This window comes from Astyanax mexicanus, chromosome 13 (assembly GCF_023375975.1).
Source record: "Astyanax mexicanus isolate ESR-SI-001 chromosome 13, AstMex3_surface, whole genome shotgun sequence".
NCBI lineage: Eukaryota > Metazoa > Chordata > Actinopteri > Characiformes > Acestrorhamphidae > Astyanax > Astyanax mexicanus.
Window position 1 is genome coordinate 23,589,934 of NC_064420.1, and position 18,815 is coordinate 23,608,748.

At 39.2% G+C, this 18,815-nt stretch overlaps 1 protein-coding gene across 2 annotated transcripts in view; it reads left to right on the forward strand.

Annotated features, from left to right (window-relative positions):
- Positions 1 to 2,081: 2,081 nt before the first annotated feature.
- LOC111197517 (butyrophilin-like protein 2) overlaps positions 2,082 to 18,815 on the forward strand; it is a 69,328-nt gene continuing 52,594 nt past the window's right edge. For both annotated transcript variants that reach the window (XM_049463199.1, XM_049463200.1), the window contains exons 1-2: positions 2,082 to 2,266; positions 10,554 to 10,604. In XM_049463199.1, the coding sequence (XP_049319156.1) occupies positions 10,556 to 10,604 (49 nt within the window). In that variant the 5' untranslated portion in view covers positions 2,082 to 2,266; positions 10,554 to 10,555. The remainder of the gene's footprint in view (positions 2,267 to 10,553; positions 10,605 to 18,815) is intronic.

Consider the following 18,815-nt stretch of genomic DNA (forward strand, 5'->3'; position numbering starts at 1 on the left):
ACGTATCGTAATGAATCTTGTGATTTACACCCCTAGATAATCCTGGCAAAAAATCCACCTGCAGAAAGTGGCAAACCTGCAAAGAGATATCTTACAGTTGTTGTTACATTGTTTGTTTTTAATGATTTTATCATCAATTTACAGAAGTGTTTCATAAAATTGTTTGATGAAATGGTTTCATAAGTATTTTTATAGGGTGATTGAAAAGGCTGTTTTATTTTAACAATATTAACATATTAACAATAATATGCAATATGTGGTTGCTACATTAATTCAGGCTTAAAAAAAACAACAATATTGTAAGTAATCCAAAGTAATCAGATTACGTTACTCACTTGAAGTAATGTAACTGATTACGTTACAAATTACATTTTGAGTGATGTAATCAGTAATCTGTAAGGGATTACATTTTAAAAGTAACCTTCCCAACACTGCAAACAACAAATAGGACAAAATAACTGAAAACATCAGTGTGCATAACTATTCACCCCCGTAAGTCAGTACTTTGTAGAGCCACCTTTTGCAGCAATTACAGCTGCAAGTTGCTTTGGATAAGTCTCTATGAGCTTGTCACATCTTGCCACTGGAATTTTTGCCCATTCCTCATGGCAAAACTGCTCCAGCTCCTTTTCCGTTGGTGAACAGCAATCTTCAAGTCTGACCATAGATTCTCAATTGGATTAAGGTCTGGGCTTTGACTATGCCATTCCAATATGTTTACACGTTTCCTCTTGAACCGCTCAGGTGTTGCTTTAGCAGTATGCTTTGGGTCATTGTCCTGTTGGAAGGTAAATCTCCGCCCTAGTCTCAAATCACTGACAGACGTAAACCGGTTTTGCTCAAGAATATCCATGTATTTAGCACCATCCATCTTCCCCTCTACTCTGACCAGTTTTCCAGTCCCTGCTGCTGAAAAACATCCCCACAGCATGATGCTTCCACCACCATGTTTCACTGTGGGGATGGTGTTCTTGGGGTGATGAGATGTGTTTGGTTTGCGCCAGACATAGCGTTTCCCTTGGTGGCCAAAAAGTTCAATTTTGGTCTCATCTGACCACAGTACCTTCCTCCATACAGTTTGGGAGTCTCCCACATGCCTTTTTGCAAACTCGAAACGAGCCTTCCTATTTTTGCCTGTAAGTAAAGGTTTTTTTCTGGCCACTCTTCCATAAAGCCCAACTCTATGGAGTGTACGGCTTATTGTGGTCATATGAACAGATACTCCAGTCTCTGCTTGGGAACTGCAGTTCCTTCAGGGTTACCTTTGGTCTCTGTGCTGCCTCTCTGATTAATGCCCTCCTTGACCGGGCTGAGAGTTTTGGTGGGCGGCCCTCTCTTGGCAGGTTTGTTGTGGTACCATGTTCTTTCCATTTGATGATGATGGATTTGATGGTGCTCCGGGGGATCATCAGAGATTTGGATATTTTTTTATAACCCAACCCTGACTTATACTTCTCTACAACTTTATCCCTGACTTGCTTGGAGAGCTCCTTGGTCTTCATGGTGTTGTTTGGTTAGCTTAATGGTGTTGCAGCCTCTGGGGCCTTTCAGAAAAGGTGTGTATATACTGACAGATCATGTGACACTTAGATTGCACACAGGTGGCCTTCATTTCATTTCAAGTCACAAAGCATGTGACTTCTGAAGGTAATTGGTTGCACCAGAACTTTTTTGGGGCTTCATAACAAAGGGGGTGAATACATATGCACATGCCAATTTTCAGTTTTTTATTTTCATATTTTCTTTATATACATATATATTTTTTCTCATTTCACTTCTAAAACGTAGACTATTTTGTGCAGATGCATCACATTCAATTCAGATAAAAAAAATACATACAGGTTGTAATGTAGTAAAATAGGGAAATAATCCAAGGGGGTGAATAGTTTTGCAAGGCACTGTATGTGGTAGTGTTCAAATAAAAGTAAGGATTATTTTTGTATTTGTGTATTTTAATTTTGCACATATGGAACTAAAGCTAATGATGTTTATAATAATATTTTTGTGCTGTGATTGGCTAAGCGCTGTACAGGCCCCGCCCCTCACTGTTTCATCAGCAAAACGAAAGTTCTTCTCAGAGCTTCTCGCAGCTTCACCATTTTGTGAGGGAGAGACACGTAGCGGTTTTGTGGTTTTTATGGGCAAAAACACCAGCAGATAAAACAACAGCTTTTCTACAGATTCTTGCAGTTCTGAGAGAAATAGATTCACTCTCTGACTGTAGAAACTGGTCTTCTGCTGAGGCAGAGCCACACCACAGTGAGCGGTGAGTAAACATTACAAACATGATATTATTAATAACGGATCTGTAAAGCAGAAGTTAGATAAGAACAGCACTAATTAACTTATGAAGGACTGTTTTAAAGAAAAACGGTTAGCGGGACAGCTGGACGTTACTTAGTTAAAGTGAAGTTAGTTATTTAGAAGCGAGGAAAGTAACAGAATGAAGATATTCCTCATATAACGGTTTCGGGGAAATTCTATAAGGGTGCGGTCACACCCTGAAAAGCTATTTTCCCCCCAATCGTTTTCAGACCATGTTCTTTAGCTGTTTTTCCCCACCAGGTTTCAGACCATGTTCTTTTTTGCCAATGCTATTTAGATAACTGCCTAAATTATACTCCCAGGCTGCGTCTGAAATGAATTCTGCTCACCCGGTAAAGCAGTACTCTCTTTCAATAAGTCAGTTTACAGAATTCACGCAACTTTAACACGGACGGTTGACATATTTGGCTGAAAAAACGTTTTTTAAAAAATCTTAAAATTAAGTCACTGGGTTATATTCTACCAACTCTTATCTTTCCAAATATGGAATATGTAGAATTTTCTTGAAATTTACATTTACACTAAATTAAAATAAAATTTACACTAGTTTATGGTCTTAGTGACTAAAATTGTCACGTGGTGTGACATGAATGTTATTGTGTATTAAATGAAAAAATAGTATAATGTTATAATGTAAGTCAATTTATCCTGATTCTTTGATTTCATGACTGTATAAAAGTATAACATTGTTCACGTGCAAACATACCTTTTGCATTATTGTTTATTGAATTATTGTATTGCATTATTGTATTATTATCTACACATAGGAAGATGTTTAATCAATTCATTTCCATATACTTTAAATTATTTTGAGAATACCTTTTTATAAAAGTACCAAAATTCTTGCAATCTTTGCTGGCACTATTCCCCATATGTCACAATGAAGGGTTGATGGTAAATAACCCAAATTATTATTATTTTTTAAGAACATGTGAATTCTTCTCAACAAAGTGAAGAATTTTTATAAGACATTAACTAATCCACTTACTGCATTCATTAGATGTTACACTTTGTATTTTAATTTGTCGAATGTTAGCTACAGGAATTCTAATATTCTTTAGTAAATAATTGAACTTTTTTATATTTAATATTTAAATGTCTTCAATCAATTGCCCATTTTAAAGGAGTATGGTGTCACACCATATGATATTTAAATGTCATATTTTTAGGACAAAATGTTTTAGTTAATGGTGGCTTCAAAATATTATGCCCAAACTTTTAGCCAACCAGACTCACAAGTAGATATCTGGGTTGTTAATCTATGATTGATTAAACAGAAAACACATTAATTCACTTTGTGAAATGTGATTGGGACAATCACGCCATACAAGCCTTTTCTGGTTTGACTGAAAAATTTAAAACAATTAAATTTGAATCCCATGAATGCTCTGTAAATTCCTATAAAACAGCACTTTCTGAACAATATCATCACAGTTTTAGACATATTCTTCTATAATTTACATATATTTATTGATCCCCAAGGGGAAATTCTAGATATCCAGCTGCAGGTAGGCATAGTGCACAAAGTTACAAAAGGATAAGGTATAACGATACATATAAAATACAATAAAATAAAAAATAAAGTATACAATTATACTGTCTTTAGTGTGTGTGTGATGGAGAATGGAGGTAGTGCAGTCAATAGACAGTGAACTCCAGTTGATGTGAATGAACTGAGGATAACTGATGTCAGCCTTGCAGAAAGTGCAAATACACAGTTATATAATAATTAAAATTTAACAGTGCAAACTTGTACATATGTAAACAATAGATAGTGAATGAACTACTAGTGTAAAATAGGGTAGAACTATAAAAATAATGTAATAGGCATCAGCAAGACTGAGAGTGTGTCCATTGATGGGGTGTGTCTTCAGTTTGCTGTGCTGAGAGGAGTTGAACAGTCTTATGGCCTGAGGGACAAAAGACTTTTGGAGTCTGTCTGTGGAGCAGGACTGGGACAGCAGTCAGCCACTGAATGAGCTCCTCTGAATGATATTGTGTGGACAATGCCCCCACGTCCCATGCGTCGGAGGGCCAGCAGTTCTTCACGGGAATAAACACGATATACCTCGCTGCCCCACATATTTACGATAAAAATATTCTTAGGATATAAATAGTCTGTTGAATTCGACACTCTATTATGAAAATATACCTATTAGACTGTGTATTGCCTAAATAACTTCAAATATTACTGTACAGTTTTTTTTCCAACTCTCTGAACTTGGCATTTGAAAAGATTAAAGGAGAATAAATTACCTGTTCTGCATATTTCCAGTTGCCCTAACTCCAGATTATCAAATAGTCTGTTGAATTTGACACGACATTACGACAATATACCCATTAGACTGTGAACAGCCTAAATGAAATTGTAATATTTTTGTTACGAATCAACAACAAGTGGGACACAATTGTAAAGTGGAATGAAATTTACTGGATGTTTTAAACTTTTTTTTTAAATAAATAACTGAAAAGAGGGGCAATATTATTCGGCCCATAGTATCAGACCACTGTAAATCTATGAAGACCCGGCCCTCCCTCTAAACTTTCAGCTCAAACAAGAAGAAGACTGATCAGAAATGCAGCCAAGAGGTCCATGATCACTCTGAATGAACTGCAGAGATCTACAGCTGAGGTGGGAGACTCTTTCTGTAGGACAACAATCATACGTACGCTGCACAAATCTGGCCTTAATGGAAGAGTGGCAAGAAGAAAGCCATATGTCAAAGATATCTATAAAAAGTCTGTAAATGAATCGCGTGTGCCCGCAGCCACCGCTGACTGACCCCGCCCCGTATTTACAGAGCAGAAGTATAAATATAACTGTGTCTTCAGTGTGACACGAAAAGAAATCCCTTAATTTAATTCTCACAGTCTCAGTCACTCACCTCATTCACCACATAGCCTGTCACTCACCTCCTCCACAGTGTCTGCCTCTTTATAAAAAAGCTAAATATCTATTGAACTATTGAACAATTTGTCTATGATAAGTTTAAAAATAAAGAAAACTTAAGAAAACGTAAAAAAATTAAAATAAAATAAAACAAACAAACTAAAAAAAAACTAAAAAAAAAAAAAAACGTAGAATAACAGTTCTGGCTAACTGCTGCTCTTATAATAACATTTAAGAACACGCCAAAAAAACAATTTATTATTGTAAAAAAAAGTGACGTCCTATTTAAAAAACAACAGAAGTTGTTCATTTGTAACATTTTTAACATATTTATGGTGTTTTTTACTCACTTTTTTCTCTCCCACAACCCTAATCCTTTACAGCTTCAAAAACATGTATTATGCAAATTAGGTGATGACGTCATTTAGCGACTTCTAGCGACTTTTAGGACAGCCAATAGCTACTTTCCTTACTGAGGAGTTGGCAACACTGGACACACCAAACATGTGTTAAAAAGGTGCTCGGTCAGATGAAACCAAAATGGAACTTTTTGGCCAAAATGCAAAATGTTATGTTTGGCGTAAAAGCGACACAGCTCATAACCCTGAACACACCATCTCCACTGTCAAACATGGTGGTGGCAGCATCATGGTTTGGGCCTGCTTTTCTTCAGCAGGGACAGGGAAGATGGTTAAAATTTATGGGAAGGTGGGTGGAGCCAAATACAGGACCATTCTGGAAGAAAACCTGTTGGAGTCTGCAAAAGAACTGAGACTGGTATGGAGACTGTACAGTAATATTTTTAGCTCTTTAGGTTATTTACAGTCTAAAAGTTCTATTTTCATAATGTGGTGTCGAATTCAAAAGACTATTTGATAATCTGGAGTTAGAACATCTGGAAATACCCAGAACAGGCAATGTATTCTCAGTGCATATGTCCTAAATACCAAACTCGTTTTGCTCGGCTCAACCCTGCTCTCTACTGGCGAATCATTGGTATTTCGACTTTTTAAGGTGGACTGGATAAGATAAATCCGAATAAGAAGCTTCAGCCTCGTACTTGTTTGCCTCTTCATAAACATGGAAATACATAAAAAAAGACAGATTATAGATAATGATTTGGGATGTGTAAAGTATTAATATATTAAAATTTATGTAAAACTAAGCCAGATCCCACTTTGATTAACTTTAAGGGCAACAGCCTAACACCTGGAAATGCACATATAAACAGTTATATTTAGGGTTTACAATAAACCCTAAAAAACATCAATCTTTAAAGTCTGCATAAAGCCGTGTTAGGCGCGTAAATTGGTAGGAAAAGGCACTGGCTTCGTTGAGTATCTATTTCTAGCTGAGAACCTGACTAAACCTAACTAGCTAACCTAGCCAGTGTTATACATCACCTATATGAATTATACATGGAAACACCATTATTGATATAGGGACATATATGTCAAATATTACCTTTCCATATAGGAGGGGTCTCAAACTCGCGTCCGCCTCTCAGGAGAAACAGCCAATCAGCTCCCTGGTTTTTCGGAGAGCGGAGGAGAGTGGGGGGGAAACATCAAACAGATCAAACCCACTGTGAGCTTAATAAAATACAGTTTGTGATAGTCATTTTGACTTTTAGCCTAGGATTGCAGGATTGCTGTCAGCTATAACAACGGAACATTCTTTTAGCTAGCCTAACTAGATAGCCAGAACCTGGATGTAGTGGATAGCCAGAATTTAGTACAATACTTTATGTAGGTAGTTTAAAGCAGTTTCTTAATCCTGGTCTATGCCCTAAAAATGTGTGTTTTTCACCGGATCCATCTGATTAGCTAATAAACAATCATTTATTGAATTAACCTGTTAAAATCTCTTAGCCCCTTAGATTTAATAATGGAATACATCTGGTCCTTTAGTAAAAGCTCATGATACTAACAGACTAGGAGGGTTTAGGTTATCTAAAGTTTATATTAACTTCTGCCAAAAAGTCTCTATGAAACATAAGGTTACATTCTTTTCCGTAAAAGACCAACAATCATAAGAAGTACTTTAAGTCGAATTTTTTTTTTAACAACAGTAAATGTAAAGTGGAGTAACATGTTTTGGTTGTAAAGTCACCTTTACTTGGATGTAACTAATAATAAACAGAAGTACAGAAAAAATTGTTTATTTGTGATTAAAAGTAATTCCACAAATGTTGTTCTAAGAAACTATAAGGTGGGGTTTGATTTGTATTAGCAGATGTGCCCCCCCCCCCCCCCAATATCAAACCCGCTCCTACGCCCTTGATCAGGTGTTCTGTCGAGCTGTGCTACCCTGTCAAACCGTGCTACTCTTAAGTGTATATTGAAAGGAAAAAATACAAAAGAAGCACAATAGTAGAGCATGTTTCCAGTAAGAATCTCATGTACTTACTATATTTGGAAAGCCTAAATCACTGTTTCAGGGTAAAGTTATGGTAGTAAAAGTTTATTATACTCTATTTATTTAGATATGTTATCATTATTATTATTATTATTAGGGGGGCCTTGACGCTTTCAAGTTGTAAACAGGTGAGCCGTAAGGTAGTAAAGGTGCTTACACACTGAACGCGGTATGCCGCGCGGCATTCCGCTGTGCTGCCGCTCTGCTCTACGCTGGTCAGTTGCGGGTGCGTTGCGCTGCTGCTGACGCCAAGCGTCTCCTGCTGATAATAGGCGGAGTTTTCTAAAACCTATCACCTCTGCGAGCGGTGTTTTGTAGTTTTGAGTCTCTACAGCCTCTGTGGATCTGTATCTGTTTCTCAGCCTCAGAACAAAGCTCTGATTCTTCTCTTCCTCCTGTTATCTCTATATGAGTGTAGGGAAGTGATGTACAGCTGAGGGGATTCACTAATCGCTATTATTAGTCTCTCGCGCACGTTTATTGTTGTTTGGACTACAGTTTCTCTCTAGTCGCGTGAGTTCACGTCATGCGTTTTCTGCCGAGGTACCGCTTGCCGCGAGGTCAAAGTTGAACCATGTTGAACTTTGCCCGCGGTAAGCGGTAGCGCGGTGGAGGCGTGGTTATGGGCGGGGAAACGCGCCGCTTTCCGCTCTGCTCCGCGGCAGCGACGCACCGCTCTACCGCTCTAGACACTATTGAATCCTATGGGGGTCAGCGTACCGCGCCGCACCTACCGCGTGCAGTGTGTAAGCACCTTAAGGACGCTGAGCGTCCACATAGTTCAATAGCGAAGTAAAGAGTGCGGCGAAACGAGACGAGTCATTGGATAAATGCTGGGCTTTGTCCCGCCCATCGGACGCTCAGCGTCTCTGGGGGTCTATGAGGCAGTGTGCTGGCCTCGGCTGGCCCGGACCAGAGACTGTAAAAAAAGATGAAAATTCAATGAAAATGAAGCCAAAATCTTCCGCCATGTTGGCGATCCTGACACCCGAGTCTGTGCAGTAGAGACCAGAGGAGGGAGAAAGACTGTGGAGAGACAGCCTACTCATTTAAATAACCCCGCCCCTGAGGGCTGCCTCGCGGTCACAAACTGCAGAGCGGGGCGGAGCGGAGCTGACGGTCTGTTATTGTTCCCGCCCATAACCAGCCCTTTTACAATAACCACACCTTTTTTGAATAGAGCTGAATAAAGTTTTAAAAAACCGAATTCTGTAGGGATATAAAAATTTGACAATATAAGCAGAGGTTACACTAGCTGTTGCATTTAAATAAAGGATGTAGAATTACAGTATATTAGAAAAAATGTGATTGAAAGTTGTCTGTTTTGCCATTGAAACCTATGGGGATGGGTGGAGTTACACAGCTTTCTGCAGCTGAAGAGCAGGGGGCGCCCGACCTGTGTTGGCTTCACTTTTGAGAGACCATGCTCTGTCCAGCTATATACAGTCTATGGCTCGGACGCTCAGCTTCTGTATGATAATGGGAAGATCTGTCTGTCCCTTGATTGACAGCGAATTGAGCGAATCAGCGATATTTTGGTGTAAACATCCGCGCTGGGAGTATTTAACTTTCATTCTGTTCTGAGTTGAACTAGAGACTTTCCTAATCCTCTTAGCGGCATTTTCTTTAGTAAAAACGATTAGCGACAAATCCAGCTTTAATTTCTGGAGTTTTCTTGCTTGAGTTTGGAGACTGACTTCTATCACTCTTTCTGACCTCGATCACTCTTTCTGACTTCTATCTCTCTTTCTGACCTCTATCACTCTTTCTGACTTCTATCTCTCTTTCTGACTTCTATCGCCAGTTCCTAGCTAGGTAGCAAGCTGCACATAATGGCAGTTTTATTGTTGTGGACCGGATTTTGGCAATACCATTTGATAGTCTTCCTTACGAAGAAAAACAGAGTTATACGGCAGGGCAGATCAACCCCTTGGTTTAATTTGGTGCAAAAGGTGGGGAAAAGTAACAGGTATTTTCAGCTGTTCTGGTATGATAAAGTGAGCTGGTGTACTGGAAGTGCTGTAACAAATAAAATGTACTGTTGGCCACACCTCTTGATGATACTGTCTCAGGGAGGGTAGAATTTACGTAGAAATAAACCGACACATTTTAAGATGTAGGCCGAAATTGAGCTTCCCCTCCTTGAAAGATCAGCATCCGCCACTGATGTTGATTTATTATAAATAAAAAAAGTATATATTCTTTAATAATTTCAGTTTCCTGCACCTCCCTTAGACATCCCCATGACGTCCAAAAAAGTCAGACCTTCAAATGTTTAACTGCATATTGACATCCAAGTGGTCAAGGTTAGACATTTGAAATAGCAGACCTATAGTTTACACGTTGTTACACGTGTTGAAGTGCAGAATTGGTCCTGGACTGACTGATTCAATATACATGATCATAAGTCCATAAGACGTCTAATGTTTAATGGGTTAAAATGTTCATACTGAGAAATGGGCCACACACCTGTAATATGATGTTAATTTTGTACATGCTGTAAGTTAACATTCTAACATGAGTAAAATAAGTAACTCTTACTTTAATTTTATCTTCTAATACATGTTTGGTGTCTGTGCCACATCAAATGAGGTGCTGAAGAATTACAGGTTTTTGTTATTATATTTATAATGTTCTTGAAATGGAAAGCATTTCTTCGGATACATACATCCTTTTATTGTTTTTTTTTATTAATTGTATGGAATTGTTATAATAATTATTTTAAATATTTTGGGTCAAAAAAATCACTTTTTAGTCTGAAATGTTTGGTGGGTTTTAGGTTACTCTCATATACACCTAAATCTACAATTAACACCCAGATTTTGTGTGAAAATATTAAAATATGTCAGCTGTGATGTAAATGCTGTTTTGTGATCAGTTATGCTGAGTGTATTGATTTCATTGTGCTGGTCTCTTTCAGAAATGCAGTATGTTTGGGTGATATTACTGTTCCTCCCCAGCGCTCTTTCACGTAAGTAAACTGCACTAATCTACAAACACTCCCTAAACACCCACAGAGAAACACATATCAGTCAAAATCCCTTCAATAATAAAATGAAATATAAAGTCTTTACTTCACTTTTACTGTTCAGAATGTATGTTTAGGGTCAGTTTATAATAAAGATATCTGTTCTGGTAAGTGAAGAGTTATTACATACACAGTGTGTAGTCTGAAACTGAGAAAAAAAAAGAGTGTCAGATTATGGAAGCATATTAAACAATTAATGTATCATTTTTTGTTTTTAGTCTAATAAGTATATCTTACCTAAATCGTGAGATAATTATATTTAAACAAAATGAAAATTAATAAAAATGAAATGAAAGGTTTTAAGGTTCACTTTAAACTAAAATAAATATTATTTAATAAAAATATTCACATTACCTTTCCTAAAAACAAATGTTTACTTTAAATTAATGAAGTGTTGTCAGCAGGGAGTCCATTATCAATCAAATAAAAAGAAACATATAAATAAATATAATTTTTTAAAAGGAATCTATGATTATACAGTGCCTTTCCACATTTGTTCATGTTACACCCACAAATGTAATGTAATTTATTGAGATTTTATGTAATAAAGTACCAATTAGGTAAAAATAATATGTTACATAGTTTTTAAAAAAAATAGTTCGAATAAAATTCTGTGGTGTGAATTGAAGCGTTTTTTTTTATAACCTGTGGGCCGGGGTCCCCCCCCAGGCGGCTGCAGAAGTACTGCAAGGGGCCATTTTTTAAATGATTATTATTTTGCAATGTATTTTTTATATAAATAGTTCAGTAGATGTTATTTAGTGATGAATATTTGCAAAATAAACATGTTTAGTTCGAGCTATAGTTGATTGGTTTGGCATACAGTCACAGGCAGATATAGCTAGTAGATTAACATGTTAACTCTGTTATTAATGAGAGTCTGAATGAAGCGGTATGCATTTTACTCATCATGGATAAATGAAAACTAAAGACCCTGAAGCTTCAAGTGAAGCAGCCACTGTATATCTAACCAAAAGAACAGAGAAAATACAGCAGTGAGTACAGAGCACTAGGCTTCATATGTAGAGTTTACATTGTCTGCCCGATCCCGACCCGAATTCCCACTGCTTTCAAGCAAATGTTCTACAAATTTTTGCTAATATTAAAGCTGCTCCACACGGCGTGGCGTTCATAGCTTGAGATATTTTTTATAACCTAACCCTGCTTTATACTTATCTACAACTTTATCCCCTACCATTTCTGATGTGACCAGGCAATTGGACACACTGGATTTTATTTTGGGGTAACAGAGAATAGGGGGTTGAATAAAAAAGCATTCCACTCTTAATATTTATTAAATATTTAGAAAAACAACTTATTTGCCATCACATAAAATCTCAATAAAATACAAATAAGATTTTGAGGTGTCACATAAAAAAATGCAGAAAAGATCATGGGGTATTAATATTTTTCCAAGATACACTGTTTAATTTCATTGTAAGGCAAAGACCTTGTATTAAGTTCACATGATAATTAATGTCCGTGTAAAATTATTTTATTTCAGGTAATGTTCAATCATTTCTATTGGCCTATTTATCAAAAATTCAGACAGAGTGTAAAAAGCAACTGCCAGGTTAAACATGTCACACAGTGATGTTATGTAATAACAAAAGATTGGGAGAAGGACCACGCCCGAACTGTACATTCTAACTCCACCCCATATCAATCAACCGTCCTATAAATACCTGCCCTAACTAACTACCTCTCGTGACGAAAGTTTGTACAGTCGAATCTACGGCACCCACCTGCTCGCATCTCGCTTGCTCTCCGACCGTGGACCTCTAACTCACTGCCTCCGACAAGGACCTCTTCCCTCCTGGCCAGCCTGTCTCTGCTCCTGCTCCCCCTCGTCGGGCTCATCGTCTGAAGTCAGTTATCTCCTTTCCGGCTACTCCTGGGGCTTCATGTACTAAGACTTGCGTGGACTTCCTACTAAAATGTTCCGTACGCTCAGACCTGAAAAGTTCCGTACGCACAAAAAAATCTGGATTTATCAAAATCAAATTCCAAGTACTTTCTCTTTGTACATCCCAATTAACTTGAAATCAAGCGCAAGTGCACGAAAACATCACACCTGCCACGACTCACGTTCAACACGTTGAACAATTATTTCTGTAAGCCAATAAAATTGTCTGATTAATTGAGTATATTTTACCCAATAATGCTTACTATAATGTGTGCGTAAAGGATATCTTATTAGTTGTCATTTCAATGCATCGCCTCTAAGTGTCGCCAAATCACAAAAAACAATATATACGCACAAAAAAAAGGCATACGCCCGAAAAGAAACTGCCGCAGGGGAACGCACTTTCTCACGTTCAAGTCAAATTTAGTACATCTGACCGTGAGCGTGAAATATGGCGTACGCTATGTTTTTGTGCGTATGCACCTTTAGTACATGAGGCCCCTGGTTCTACTCCAGCTTACTCATTCTTCCTCCCCGGTCGGTCTTCCCACCAGCGCACCCCCGGATCATCGCGCTCCCGCCGCTCTTCTTCCTTCACAATCAGATGTTCAGTAGGCTGACTAATAGCAGGAATTGGGTAAAGTGGAGCAGGTTTCAATGCCTGACTGGGCTTACCAGTTAACTGGCAAGTGTGGCACGTCTTAATGTATGAAGATGCATCCCTTTTTAACTTTGGCCAAAATGAATGCTGAAGTATCCTTTTGTAGGTCTTTTTAACTCCCAAATGTCCTGACACATCATGCGCAGTTTGCAACACCAGACAACATACCTTTTGGGAACTACAATTTGCAGAATGGAGTCACCCACAAAATGAACGCCATGAGGAACCCATTTCCTCAGCAACAGTTCAACCTCCAGGAAGAAACCTGAAGATACATCCTCAATAACATCAGCAAGTACAACCTTGTCAAACAACTCACTAAGAGAAGGATCAGCCAACTGCTCCCTTACCAGCTCATCATGGGAAACACAGAGGGAAGAGGGAATTTCAACTGTTTTACCCTGACTGTTTGGTGTTGAAGTTACAACCAAAGATGGAGAACCATTTCCCCAGACACGTTCACCAGCAAGATTGTTTCCTAGAATCAAATGCACCCCCTCTACTGGCAAACAAGAACATACACCCAATTCTACCTCTCCATGGACAAGATCAGATGGCCGAACAACTCTATGTAGAGGAACAGTCAGAACATTCAATCCAATTCCTCTAATTAAAACACCACTGCCTGTATATGAATCAGAAGAAAAATGCAACACAGACTCTAATATAAAATATTCTGATGCCCCAGTATCCCAAAAAAATGAATGGGAACTTCTTTTGAAGAGCCAACTAAGTGGACAGAACCCTCTGTAACAAATGGAACATACATGGGATCGCAAGTCTTTCCATCTACAGGTTTAAAAACAGGAGGGACAGTTGCAACCAAGCTGACAGGTTTTACAGGAGCTGGAGCACTTCTAAAATGTGTTTTAGAGGAAGAAGAGCCCTCTGTTTTTGCCTTCAAAACAGGACATTCCTTTTTCCAATAACCACTGGCACGACAGTAATGGCACATATTTTCAAGATTTCTAACCTTAGGTGAATGACTCACTTGCTCCCCTACAGCATAAACCCCAGAATTAGAAGAAGGATACCAAGAAGAGTCCCTCTTAAAAGACTCTCTACGAAACCGACGACCAAATGAAGCATTATTAATCAAGACAAATTCATCTACCAAAACAGCAGCCTCTTGACTTTGTGTTCAGTCACGTGTGTATCAGAAACAAAATATTTATATTGTTCCAGCACAATTAAATCCTTTAGATCTTCTAAAGACTTAACTTCTGATGCTGTACACCACAGATTAAAATGCATTAAAATATCCCTTGCAAATTCTACATGTTTGTTTCTCCCCTTTTCTCCACAACCTAAACTTTTGCCTGTAAGACTCTGGAACCAACTCATAGGCCTGTAAAACAGCAGAGATGCATCTTCTACACTGAGAGCAGTATAAGCCTCCTGAGCCTTACCAGTAAACACACACTGCAACAATAGAGTATATTCTCCATCCTCCCAGGCCTTGGCATCAGACACACGTTTAAATAGTGAGAAAAAACGATCAACATCTCTTTCATCAAATCTTCAGGAGTAGCTGAAGATACTTCACTACATCAAAACTGGTTTGATGGTTCACTACATCAAAACATTACCAACTGCAAATCCAGTCCCTGAAAGTCTCCCTGCTTTAACTAAATCCAAACAATAATGTTCAATCTGCTTTTCCACCTCTAGCTGTGTATGAATCAGGTGCAAGTGCAATTCCCACTAACTAATAAACAAAACTACCTAAACTCAACCTAGTCTTCGTACAACTTCCAAGACTCAAGTCTCTTTAAGCACCCAAACACCAATAGTGTTGAAGTCCCCTGGCCAAGGCCACAAAACTCAACCACCATGGCGGTGCCCTCCACACAGAAGTACAAAAATAAAAAATAAAACAAAATCCCTCAAAATCCACCCCCAAAGAAAAATGGTATGCCCAAACACAGATACCCTACTAAACCTACCAAAAGGGAACTGCAACACAAACCCACCCCACCCTGCAGAGCTGTACTCCAAACTGTACAGACCAAACAAATCCAAAAGACTCAGCATGCAATCCAGCAGAGCAAAGTAGGCCTAGCCCAACAATCCTACATGAACTCAAACCTAATCAAACAAAACCATATACAACCAAAACAAAAAACACTGTATGTCCCCATTTAATAAAAAAAAAAAAGAGAAAAAATAGGTAGGACGAGCCCTACATTTGTCACGACTGGCTCTAAACAGTAACAAATAAATGGAGGACACACAGTTTTTAAATGGCAAAATATAAATTTAATGAAGAAATTAGAAAAAAAAGGTGGCCAAAGCACATCTAAGGATCAATAATAACAACTAAAGCATAATGCCAAACAGAACTAAATCAAGCAGTCCCAGAAACTGAGCTGCCTGCAGCAAACAACAGAACAAAAGAAAGGCCCCCACAGCACACCTACACAGGTGCATATTTTGAGTAGGTCTGTAGACCCACCACCTAACACCCAATCAGGGGACAGGCACGTCACAGTAGATTATATGTGGTGAGTGTGTGTGGATTATATGTGGTGTGTGTGTGTGTAGATTATATGTGGTGTGTGTGTATAGATTATATGTTGTGTGTGTGTGTGTGTGTGTGTCTGTGTGTGAGTGTAGATTATATATGTTGTGTGTGTGTGTAGATTATATGGGTGTGTGTGTAGATTATATGTGGTGTGTGTGTAGATTACATGTGATGTGTGTGTAGATTACATGTGATGTGTGTGTGTGTAGATTACATGTGATGTGTGTGTGTAGATATGTGGTGTGTGTGTGTAGATTACATGTGATGTGTGTGTGTAGATTATATGTGGTGTGTGTGTGTGTAGATTATTTGAGGTGTGTGCAGAGGTGGAGTACTGAAAAATTGTAATTGCATAAAAGTACCTTTACTTTGCTAAAATTCCACTCAAGTAAAAGTAAAAGTACCCATCTAAAAATCTACTCGATTAAAAGTTAAAAAGTACTCAATTTAAAATGTACTTTGAGTAAAAGTAACATAGTTACTGTTAATTCTTTGATATAAAAAAGTATAACAAATCATAAATTAAATCATTTTAAATTAACTATTTTTCCACATAATAACTTGGATCTTTCAGGCAGTATTTGTTCAGACCACCCCATAAAACATTTTCAAGAAGAAGTGGCACAGGTTTCTATGATCCATTTTTTTAAAAGGTATTTTAAAAAGGTATGGTCATAGGTAAGTAGGTCGGTAGGTAGGTAGGTACTTTATTTATTCCGAAGGAAATTTAGGCATCCAGCAGCAACAACACAATACAATAAGAAACATACTCAGACAAATCAAAACACGGAAAAATACAAAATATATAAGGCTATAAAAACCTAACTATACAAGGTTAGGATCTATCTGTAAACACAGCAGTGCAGTAGATGTTGCTAATGGTCATTAAATAATTAAGTAATTAACAGAGTAAAGTGCAATGTGCAATGACATTGATTACAAAAGTGACTGATGTGACATAGAAATATAATATAAATATGCATACTTTAGAAGACAGTTCTAAAAAGAGAATGTGAATACACAGTCATGAGTAAAGTGTACTTGAATGTAAGTGAGGTTGGGGAAGTGTTTGAACATTATTAAGCGGTTGAATAATGTCCATGTGGTGTGACTGAGTTAAACTCAGTCAGCAGCAGCATCCCGTCCCCGATGGGAGGAGTTAAAGATGGCTCTCGGAATAAAAGATTTTCTGAGTCTGTCTGTTGTGCAGCTTTGTGACAGCAGTCTGCCACTGAACACACTCCTCTGCTTCATGATGGTGGTGTGAAGTGGGTGACTATCATTGTTCATGATAGAAAGCTGTTTATCCAAAGTCCTTCTCTCAGCTATTGCAACCAGAGAGTCCAGCTCCATTCCAACCACTGCCCTGGCCCTCCTGACCAGCTTGTCCAGCCGTGATGCGTCTCTCCTCTTCATGTTGCCTCCCCAGCACACCACAGCGTAGAAGAGAATGCAGGCCACGATTGACTGGTAGAATCTGCAGAAGCTTGCAGAAAATAGAGCCGGCTCTGTCCCTTCCTGTACAGGGTGTCTGTATTTGTTGACCAGTCCAGTTTGTCGTCCAGCTGCAGACCAAGGTACTTGTAGGTCTTCACTGTCTCCACATCAACCCCCCCGATGGAGACTGGCTGCAAGGGTAGTCCAGACCTACGGAAGTCCACCACCATCTCCTTGGTTTTGGATATATTCAACTGCAATTGGTTCAGTCGGCACCAAGCCACAAAGTCATCCACCTTTCTCCTGTATTCCTCCTCCTGACCACCCTTGACACACCCAACGATGGCATCCGGTGTCATCCGAGAATTTCTGCAGATGGCACATCTCAGAGTTGTACTGGAAGTCAGATGTGTAGAGAGTATAGAAGAAGGGGGAGAGCACAGTCTCCTGTGGTGCTCCAGTGCTACTGACCACAGTCTCCGATGTACCGTCAGTGAGCCTCACATACTGTGGCCTGCAGGTGAGATAGTCTGTGATCCAGGACACCAGGTGAGGATCCACATTCATCTTCACCAGCTTGTCTCTGAGAAGTGGAGGCTGGATGATGTTAAAAGCACTTGAGAAATAAAAAAACATGATTCTCACAGCACTACTCCCCTTGTCCAGATGAGAATAGGTTCAGTGGAGGAGGTAGATGATGGCATCCTCAACACCAATCTTCTCCCGATATGCAAACTGAAGAGGGTCCAGTGCAAGCTGTACTTGGGGTCTGAGAAGGGGGAGAAGTAGTCGTTCCATGGTCTTCATAATGTGCGAGGTCAAAGCTACTGGCCTGAAGTTGTTGAGCTCACTGGGGCGAGGTTTCTTGTGAACAGGGCCCAGGCATGAAGTTTTCCACAGCATTGGAACCCTCCCCAACTGCAGGCTCATGTTGAAGACATTTGACAAGGGTAACCCAAGTTCAAAGCAGCGAACAGTTCTTACAGGAACCACAATGTCCATGCAAAAGTTCAGATAGTCGGTTGTGCAGTCTGATACCCCCTCAATGTCCTCACCAGGAGGGTCCTGCAGCACACTCCAGTCTGTGGATGCAAAGCAGTCCCTTAGGGTCTCCTCAGCCTCCTGAGACCACTTCCTGAAGGAGTGTGTTGTGGTTGGTTGCCTCATCACAGAGGGTTTGTACTGAGGCTTCAGAAAAAACAGGTTGTTGTCAGATTTTCCAAGTGGGGGCAGTGGGATGGCGGTATACGCATCACTGATGTTAGCATACAGAAGGTCCATTGTCCTGTTTTTTCTGGTGGGACAGTCCACATACTGGGTAAAAGAAGTCAGCGTGGAGTCCAGCGTGACGTGGTTGAAGTCGCCAGACAGAGCAACAAAAGCATCCGGGTGTTGTGTCTACAGCCTAGCGATGGTCGCGTGTATGACGTCACATGCAGCCTCCGTGTCTGCTCAGGGGGGCACGTACACACAAACAACAATGGCATTTGAGAACTCCTGTGGGATGTAAAATGGTCTTAAACTCACCGTGAGCAGTTCAACATCCCGGCAGCAGATAGTCTCTTTAACAGTCACATGCCCAGGATTACACCATCTGTTGTTAATGAGGATAGCGAGCCCACCTCC